This window comes from Carcharodon carcharias, chromosome 35 (assembly GCF_017639515.1).
Source record: "Carcharodon carcharias isolate sCarCar2 chromosome 35, sCarCar2.pri, whole genome shotgun sequence".
Lineage (NCBI taxonomy): Eukaryota > Metazoa > Chordata > Chondrichthyes > Lamniformes > Lamnidae > Carcharodon > Carcharodon carcharias.
The window spans coordinates 6,144,427-6,154,426 of NC_054501.1; the positions used below are offsets into that span (position 1 = coordinate 6,144,427).

A 10,000-nucleotide genomic window follows, 5' to 3' on the forward strand; every position below is an offset into this window, starting at 1 on the left:
GGGCTAGCAGGAATGTCACAACCAGGGGGACGTGGCGGGGTCAGAGGGAAAGCCTCTGCTTTAGAGGAGAAGCCATGCTGTCAGCCCTGCCTCCCCCACCCACCCAGCCGCTGCTCCCCATCCGAGTGCACCAAACCCGAGGCCAGGGAAAGTGGCCTCTAACTTGGGTTTGTCCTCCTCACGCTGAAGGTTATTGAAATTTTTCACTGAAAGCGAGCGGCTGTCGAAGCAGAGACAAAGGGTTTGGGGAAATGAGATGAGAGTGGAGAGAGAGAGAGAGTGCCAGTCAGAGAGCTAGGGCTGGCATGGATTCAATGGGCCGAATGGCCTCCTTGGCTTTCGTTTCTATGGCCAGGCTGCGTAAAACGGAAGCCACTTCCTGCTGCTTCTGTTTCCCCATAGATGCATATCTCTTTGCAATGTCAGATGTAAACCGCTTGCTGTTCAAATTGTTACACCCGTCCCCTGTCTGGGGTCAGTCCCTTTGAGCTGTGTTAATTTAGCACCCATCAATAAGGCTATGTTTATTCTCCGGTCGGCCCGTGCCTCTGCCTCCCATTGCTGGCTTGCTGGATATTAAAATACTGTCAGGGTAGCTGGAATGTGTTTCTAAGTTTTTGAAATGTGTGAAATTGATTTTTAAAAAAATGACATTTGGTTTTATGCCCGAGGGCCCTAAAGAAATGTAACTTTAGACTAAAGGCTTATAACTTTGAGCGGAGAACTAAATACCGCCACTTATGGCAATCGACACAGAAAGTGGACACGAGAGGAGAAACCGCAGGATGCTGGGTGTGACGTGCAGGTCTTGAGGCGTTAGTACAGGAGGGAGCAGAGAATTGCGCTGTTTCCCCACCCCATTGTTAGAAGCGAGCTCTCTCCACCGACCCAGCTGAGGCCTTCCAGCAGTGAAACCTGCTGCGTTCAGCCAGCCCAGGCTCCTTCCCCAACCCAGAACCCTGTCTTAACGGCAGCCGACTGCGTGAAAGCAGTCGGACTGGGAGGCCCGTAGCTCCGGTCGGCTGAGCCCCCTCAGCGGGGCAGTGGGGAGGAGAGGGGTTGTTGAGGGGGCATCCCGCAGAGCAACACCTGCACTGCTGTCTGACCACTTTGGAGGTGATTTCAGCAGAGACCAGCGTGCTTACCTCTGCAGCGAGGAATTCAGGCAGAGGGCCCCTCCCCGGGGTGTGAGCTTTTGAGACCGTCCTGGTGGGATTGGAGTGGGGGGTGGGGGGGGGTGGGGTCCGATGTGGGAAGACCAAAAGAGGCAAGCGACGACATACCTCCCCATTTTTTTCTTGGGCACCTAATATGTAGCTGGGTCGCGGAGATCAGAGTGGCTGCAGATACAAACCCTAAGCAGGGGATGGGGTTGGTGGGATTGGGGCGGGGAATTCGAGTGCAAGCGGCTGCCTCCACAACCCCCCCCCCCCCCAGCCTTCTTGGAAAGCCTGCACGCGTGGATGTTGAGGGAGTTCAGGAATGTGTGCGGCTGCCGCGCCCCCTCCTCTCCCTATGGTCGCTGCTGTCGCACGTTAAGGGGAGGCATGTGTGTGTGCTGAACGTGTGCGGCTTCAACTGTCCCCCCGGCATCAGCCACCCGCCCCTTCGGGAGGGGAGAAAATTATATCTGATGAGGGTAGAGATAGAGAGAGAGGGCGCAGCGGGTTGACAGAAGCTGGCAAACTTTAAGTAACTCTCTAGCCAAGTCCAGTGGCCCCCTGATCAGGTAAGCCAGAGGGCTGACTGCGAAGGAACACTAAATTAGTCAAAAGCAAAGTTCTGCTGAAGAGTCACGCGGACTCGAAACGTTAACTGTGCTCCCTTCCACAGATGCTGCCAGGCCTGCTGATTTTTTCCCCAGGTGTTTTCGTTTTTGCGCTAAACTAGTCAGTTCTCCCTTAAACGTTCTGGGCAGGTTTCGGCTTTTATGCTTCTCCAGCTCGAGTTGCTAAAGCGCGTTTCCTTTTTTTCTGCGTCCTTTTTCTTCTCCCCACCCCCCCCCCTAATGTTTTTTTTTCTTTCTCTTTTCTTTAAAACAGAGAATTTGGTGTCCTGTGACTGACTGACTGCCTGTCGTCTGATTAAAAACTGAAGAGGAAGGCTTCTCCACGCCTGCTGAGATGTCTGCTTTGGAAGTGCAGAGGAGCCAACCCGTCGCCGTGTCCTAAGTTTAAAAGCGGTACTTTGCCTTTGGTTGATCTGGCGAAAGAGGTTTCTCTTTTTATTTACCCACCCGCCCAAAATTAAAAGTCGACCCGCGCTGGCACGATGGCCACGGACCCAGGAGAGCCAGCCGGCCCAGGGGATTCCCGAAAACTGGGGCGGGTGCCCTCCGGCTCCAGCCAGGGCCCGGCCGGCAATGAGCCCGGCTCGATCGCGGCGCCCGGCCAGGCGGAGAAGGCCGGCGGCGGCGGCAGCCCCCCGGCCCTCCTGCGGCCCGGCAGGAGCGCCGAGAACCACCGCTTTGTGCGGCGCAGCGTGGAGGTGATCGACCGGCAGCCCAGCGCCGAGAGCCAGGTCTGCCCGGAGGGCCGGAGCGAGCCCAGGGCCGCCCAGGAAGGGGGAAAGGACGCAGCCAAGGAGAGGACTGAGAAGGAGAACGAGGAGGAGGCCGAGATGAAGGCGGTCGCCACCTCTCCGGGAGGCCGGTTCTTGAAGTTTGATATCGAGCTTGGCCGAGGAGCCTTTAAGACCGTGTATAAAGGGCTGGATACTGAGACATGGGTGGAAGTTGCTTGGTGCGAACTGCAGGTTAGTGCACTTTCTGTATTTTGGTGTTCGCGTATGACTGTTAACGGGCTGACTCGATGGCTTTGAATAAGTGGAACACGCTGCACTGTACTGACACAGCACAGGAAGATCCCATACCTAAATCCCAGCCTTTTAGGTAGCTGATCCCAGGTGAGATGGTGATCGGGACACTCCCACCAGTCTTTGCTGTCAGGCCCAAGGAGCGAGCATGGCCTCAGTGATATTGTCCCACAAAGTCCTTTTCTCCGTCTGTCTGTCCCGTCTCTCTGTCTGTCCCGTCTCTCTGTCTGTCTGTCCCGTCTCTCTGTCTGTCTGTCCCGTCTCTCTGTCTGTCTGTCCCGTCTCTCTGTCTGTCTGTCCCGTCTCTCTGTCTGTCTGTCCCGTCTCTCTGTCTGTCTGTCCCGTCTCTCTGTCTGTCTGTCCCGTCTCTCTGTCTGTCTGTCCCGTCTCTCTGTCTGTCTGTCCCGTCTCTCTGTCTGTCTGTCCCGTCTCTCTGTCTGTCTGCCCCGTCTGTCTGCCCCGTCTGTCTGCCCCGTCTGTCTGCCCCGTCTGTCTGCCCCGTCTGTCTGCCCCGTCTGTCTGCCCCTTCTCTCTCAATGTGGTGATTTTTGCGGCGGCGCAAAGCAGAGCTCAAGCAGGTATCCTTCTCTTAACGCGGGCCTTGTAGCAGTGAGAGTGGCCCCATGGGCTGTTCCTCTAGTGATTGGGCACATTTACCAGGCTGTACCCTGTGCTGCAGGACATGGAAAGTTTGGGATCCATTTACATTGCTGTGCGTGGTATTCGTTCAACCATAGTGTCAAGCTCAGCTTTTGTAGGGAAACCTATATGCAAGCTGGGTGGGATCATTTTACATAATTAAGCTGCAGTGCTAATGTCAACCAGCAACCTTGACATGTGGTAGTACCAGTTTCTAGGACAGTTATTCTGTAGTGAAGTCTCTTGAAATGCTTCAGAGGGATTGTGGTGCTGCCTTTCTCATGAGCAGGGCAACATGAAACATGTAAGATACTGAGGGGGGTGGGGGGGGGCACTTGACAGGGTGGATGCTGAGAGGATGTTTTCCCCCCCTCATGGGGGGGCGGGTGGGGGGGCGAATCTAGAACTGGGGAGGGGAGGGCACAGTTTCAGAATGAGGGGTCTCCCATTGAAGACGGAGATCAGGAGGAATTTCTTCTCTCAGAGGGTGGTCAGTCTGTGGAATTCTCTCTCCCCCCCTCCAAGAGAGCAGTGGGGGCCGGATCACTGAATATATTCAAGGCCGAGTGAGACAGATTTCTGATCGACAAGGGAGTCGAGGATTATGAGGGGGAGGGACGGGAATGTCGGGGTTGGCGGGTGGGGGGGGGTGATTGTGGGGGTGGGGAAGCAGACAGGAAAGTGGAGTTGAGGCCACAATCAGATCAGCCATGATCATATCGAACGGTGGAGCAGCATGAGGGGCCGAATTGCCTACTCCTCCTCTCTCTTATAATTGCAGAGGTGGGCTACTGGCCTTCTAATGTTCAGCTGCAACCCTCGAGACACTCTGATGGCCTGAAGGCTGTCAACTTAAATGCAAGCCTGTTCGTTCTTCAGTTGGTTTGTCATTGCCCGTGGCGATGCCCTCTTTGTTTCTCTGATGCAAGCAGTATGTTGGCCTTCATGGTGACGGGGTTTGAGTACTGGAGTAAAGATGCCTTGCTGCAATTATATAGAGCCTTGGCGCGACCACACCTGGAGTATTGTGGACAGCTTTGGCCTCCTTACCTAAGGAAGGATAAACTTGCTGTAGAGGGAGTGCAGTGGAAGTTCGCCAGAATAATCCTGGGGATGGTGGGATCGTCTTACGAGGGGAGGTTGAGAAGGCTGGGCCTGTATGGACTCTCTAGAGTTTCGAAGACTGAGGGGTGATCTCAGTGAAGTCAACAGAATTCTTACAGGGCTTGACAGGCAGGAAGGGTGTTTTCCCCGGCTGGGGTGAGTGGGCCGGGGTCTAGAACCGGGGGATATGGTCTCAGAATAAGGGGCCACCCATTTAGGACTGAGATGAGGAGGAATTTCTTCAGTCAGAAGTTGGGGGGGTGAGTCTTTGGCATTCCCTACCCCAAAGGGCTGTGGGAGGCTCAGTCATTATGTTCACGATGGACATCGATGGGTTTCTACATATTAAAAACGTCATGGGCCACGGGGACAGCGCAGGAAGGTGGCGTTGAAATATAAGATCAGCCAGGATCCTCAGGCGGCAGAGTGACCTACTCCTGCTCCTGTTTCCTATGTTCCTGTGACCGTGTCAGTCAGCTAAAAGGCAGAATGTGCCCATTGCTGGGAAACACTTGGCAGTTCAGGCAGCATCTGTGGAGAGAGAAACAGAGTTAAATGTCTCGAGCTGATGACCAGAGCAGGCTTTGTCAAGTTCCAAAGCAGCCACTCTGCCAAAGTTGATCACTGATTCCACACCCCCCCCCCCCGCCAACCCAACCCAACTCCCCCCTCCCAAATGTTGGACATTTCCACCCCTGTTCTGTTTAATTTCAGACCTCCGCTGCTTCACTCTGTCCGCTCCCTCAGAAGGGCTTTCTCCCATGTTGCCTGGTGTGGGCCTCCCGCCTGCATGAGTTTTGAGTTTGTGACGCCTCGTGAGGAGGATTGAAAATTCTTATCACGCACAGGCAATAAAAACCAGCAACCCGAGAAACATAAACTAAAGTGAAAACTCCATTTAAGGCTCGCGTTATTCCCCGGTCTCAAGCACAGCGCTGCCAGAGAACAGCTGCAGTCATCTGTCAGTGCTGCTTTTTAGCTAGTTGTGCGGGAGAGGGAGAAGTGGCTCCTGTTTTTTTTTAAAAAAAAAAGAGTTTTGCATTTTTAAAGTTCCTTTCTCAAAGCTCTTTACAGATTGTCGAGATTGTTGGCTTAGATTTTTGTGCTGAATTCTCTCAGGTGGGACTCTCGCCATGACCCTCGGACCCAGTTTGAGCCCTGGCTGGACCAGGTATTAAACCCAAATGAGAACCAGCAGCACAGATCCTGTTACCCCCATTGTAGAACGGTACAAATTCAAAGTTGAATGCTTCTTGCTGTGTTATATAGAGTGGCTTGGGTCAGGGATGCTTCATTTCGCTCACTTGGCTTGCGTGCCAGTCACCTGTTGTGTACCAACCCGTATTGGCAGCAGATTCAGTCGCCACGTTCGAAAGAGAAATTGGACAAATGCTTGAAGAGGATAAAAATTGCAGGGGGACGGGGAGTGGGAATGGTGGGAGTAATTGAAGCACCCTTTCAAAAAGCTGGCACAGTCACAGTGGGCCGCCTGGCCTCCTGCTTTGCTGTCCCCTCCTTGGATGATGCGTAGAGCACGAGTTGAATGACAGGTTGGCTGCCCTCTGTTGGAGGGCGAGTCACTCCCGGGCCTGCCCTCTGCCCTGACCTCCAAGGAGCGTCTTCTTGCGTGACGCGGCTCCCTGTTGGGAGGGAGATCTCACAAGCCTGTTTGACCGACATGGAAGCTCCTGTTGCCGCTTGGCGCCACACCTCCTGAATCTGAATGATGGGAATGCAGTGCGAGACGTGGGGGGAATTCCACAGGCAAGCTGGGGAGGAAATAGGTTGATAATGTCATGCCAGTGATGGGCAGAACGTGAGAAAGGAATTGCTGATAGATCTCAAAGATGATCAGTGGCTGAACTGGCTACTTCATGTTCCGTGGCTGATTTCCGTTCTGGCTTCAGTGGAACTGAGCAATAAAGGAAGGAAGTGTACCATCTCTAATGAACCCAGCATCAGAGTGCTGTCTGTATGTTGTCCATATAGACGCCGGGCCGAGCTCTGGCCTTTACCCTGGCGCCGGGCCGAGCTCTGGCCTTTACCCTGGCGCCGGGCCGAGCTCTGGCCTTTACCCTGGCGCTGGGGCCCGGGCTCGCTGGCTGTGCCATTGGAGTGTGTCCTATTATGCTGAAACCAGTGACAGGGCGAAACCTGAAGTGAGTGCTATTGACGTTTGTGGTTTTGGAATTGAAAGCTTGGTATAACAGGAAGATGCCAAGATCTGTCGATGAATCTTTGAGGCAGCCGATTGATCCCACAAACTGACTTCATTCTCCAATTAGGCGGCCAGCCTAAACCTCATCCATTAGATTTAGGTGGAATGCTGCAGGAATATTGTCTTCTGTGATGGTGGGACTTTCAGAGCTGTCAGGCTCCTTTGGCAAATGTCTTGGGAGGGATTCCTTTGCAGTGTCCCATCGCACAGAGTTTTCCTCTCTGACTGTATCGCAGTGCAGGCTGTAATCGGGCAGATTTTAAGCGGTTCCTGGGATTTTTCTGAAACTATCAAATAACCTGCAGCCAGGAGGGAAGGGGAAATTACGCTGAGGTTAGACCTAGCTGGCAGGGGCTTTACTGATGGAAAAGTAAGGAAGGGTAATTCCAGCCTTTATAAATATCGGAACCAGGGATAGTTAATGACATTGTTGGTTATTGTGGGCTGGATGACACTCTGCCTGTAGGTTAAACAAAGGTCCTTCATCGTGATTCACCAGCTGGTATCTTCAAAGTCTTCCTCTTCATGGCACTCACCTGTAAGGTTCCACACGTACTGACTCTCCTCCTGATAACACATTCCACTGGCTATTCTGCCAGTGCAGCTCTAGACTAGGCGCCCCAACATGCAGCCTGTGTCCATTCTGCATTTCGATAGCACCTTCTACCCTGACCCCAGCTTGTAGGTGTTAACTCTCCGCTTCACCCCAATGTGACGTTTCTATTTCCTGCACCTTAACTTATCATGCTCTCTTTCTCCTTACTGGAGGAAGGCAACTTGATAGCACTGTCGGTGTTGCTCTCCATCACTTTGCAGATGACTGAGAGTAGACCGATGGGGTGGTAATTGGCCGAGTTGGATCTGTCCTGCTTTTTAGGACAGGACGTACTGGGGCAGTTTTCCACAGTGCTGGGTAAATGCCTGTGTTGTACACCATCCAGGGCAAAGAGCCCGCTTGAATGGCACCACATCCACCACTTTAAACATTCACTCCCTCCACCACCAATGCATGGTGGGTGCAGTGTGTACCATCAACAAGATGCACTGTAGCAACTCACCAAGGCTCCTTAGACAGCACCTTCCAAACCAATGACCTCTACCATCCATAAGGACAAGGGCAGCAGACACATGGGGAACACCGCCACCTGGAAGTTCCCCTCCGAGCCCCACACCATCCCGACTTGGAAATACATCGGCCGTTCCTTCACTGTCACTGGGTCAAAATCCTGGAACTCCCTCCCTAACAACGCCGTGGGTGAACCTACACCACACGGGACTGCAGCGGCTCAAGAAGGCGTCTCACCACCACCTTCTCAAGGGGCAATTAGGGATGGGCAATAAATGCTGGGGCCAGCCAGCGACGCCCACATCCCGTGAGAGAATTTTTTAAAAACCGTGCTGACTGCGAGTGGTTTAGTGCTGCCAAGAGGTTGGAATGAGTCTGCCCTGATTCCTTTCACCCAGGACCCTCAAGGGTCCAGGAAGCCTCTGCCCCATTGGACTGAGCTGGTTTGGAGCTGAGGCCTCGGGCGCAAGAGGGCAATGTCCAGCGGTCAGACCCAGAGCTAGAGAGATTGACCTGATAGATCAGTAGGCCAGATGTAGAGAAGCTTTTGGGGAGGAGAGACCAGAATGCGGGGGCCATCAATATAAGACAGTCGCTAATAAATCCAATCGAGGAATCCAGGAGAAATGTCTTTATCCAGAGAGCGGGGAGAATGTGGAACTCGCTCCCTTAGGGAGTGGTCGAGGTGAATCATGTCGATGTGTTTAAGCAGGGAAAGCTGTTTAGACACATGAGGGAGAAAGGGATAGAAGGTTGATGATGGCAGCCACCCCTTGTCTCACCTGAGGCCGGACATGGGCACGAAGAACCAAGGAAGGCTGTGCTGGAAGTTAAACGTGAACCGGTGGCACTCGAAGCCACTGGAGAAGGGCTGAAAGGTGTGTCGGAAGGAGAGGACTGAGAAGGAGACCGAAGGAGAGGCTGAACTGAAGGCCATTGCCACCTTCCAGCGAGGCCGGTTCTTGAAGTTTGATACCAAGCTTCGGAGAGGAGCCCTTGAGATTGCTTGAGCGAGTGTGTGTGTGAACATGAAAAGGGCTGGGCGCCTAGACCTGGGAGAATGTTGCTCGGCGCCAACTGCGGATTCCGGCTTTTGGCATGGCACCTGACCAATTTACGTGCCAGAGACTGGACTAAGTGCAACACGTTGTATAGTCTTGACACCGGCACAGGAAGATTCCATGTCTAATTTCCACTCTCTGCTGATTTAACTAAGCCAGGGTTGAGTGGTGGTGGTAGGGACACCACAACAGGCCTTTGCTATCTCAGGCAAAGGAAGGCAAAAAGAGCGAGGCGCACGCCTGAGGGGGAGAGGTGCGCGTCTGAGGGGGAGAGGTGTCTGCTTCAGTCCCTCACTCTTGTCATGCAGTCTACAGCCTCCTGTCCCTTTTTCTCTATATATTTTTTTCAAAGCATCTTGCTCAGTTGTCCTAAATCCCTTATTTAATTTTCTATCCAAGCACCTTCGTTCCAGACCGTTCAACAATTTGCATTTATACAGCGCCTTTAATGTAGTGACACATCCTAAGGGGCTTCACAGGAGCGTGGGCAAGGTGATCGGTGAAAGAAGAGTTATTGTTTTTTTTCGACGCAGTTTGTTGTTGTGACCTGGAACACGTGCTGCCTGCAAGAGGGCTAGAAGCAGATTCAATAATTTTGTAAAGGTAAATTGGATAAAGGTTTGGATGGGGAAAGCAAAATACAGGGCTGTCATGAAAGAGGAGAGTGGGATTAATTAGAGAGCTCCACCGTGAAGCCAGCATAAAAACGATGGGCTCAATTGCCTCCTTTCATGCTGTATCACAGGAGTGGTGAAGTCTTGCTTCAATTGTTATAGAGCCTTGGATAGACCGCACCCGGAGCACTGTGTGCAGTTTTGGTCCCCTTACCTTAGATAGAATATTGTTGCCATAGAAGGAGTGCACCGAAGGTTCACCAGGCTTGTTCCCGGGATGGTGGGCCTATTCGGTGAAGAGAGATTGGGGAAACTGGGCCTGTATTTCTCTAGAGTTTTGAGGAATGAGAGGTGATCTCATTGAAACCTCCAAAATACTTAAAGGAATAGACAGGGTAAATGCAGGTAAGATGTTTCCCCTGGCTGGGGAGTCTAGAACCAGGGGACACAATTTCAAAATAAGGGGGAAAACACTTAGGACCGA

General features: G+C 52.8%; 1 protein-coding gene across 1 annotated transcript in view; it reads left to right on the top strand.

Moving 5' to 3' along the window:
• The window catches only part of LOC121272792 (serine/threonine-protein kinase WNK3-like), a 108,994-nt gene that overhangs the window by 5,460 nt on the left and 93,534 nt on the right, over window positions 1–10,000 (top strand). The window contains exon 2 of the mRNA XM_041179564.1: window positions 2,043–2,754. Within this exon, the coding sequence (XP_041035498.1) occupies window positions 2,272–2,754 (483 nt within the window). The 5' untranslated portion in view covers window positions 2,043–2,271. The remainder of the gene's footprint in view (window positions 1–2,042; window positions 2,755–10,000) is intronic.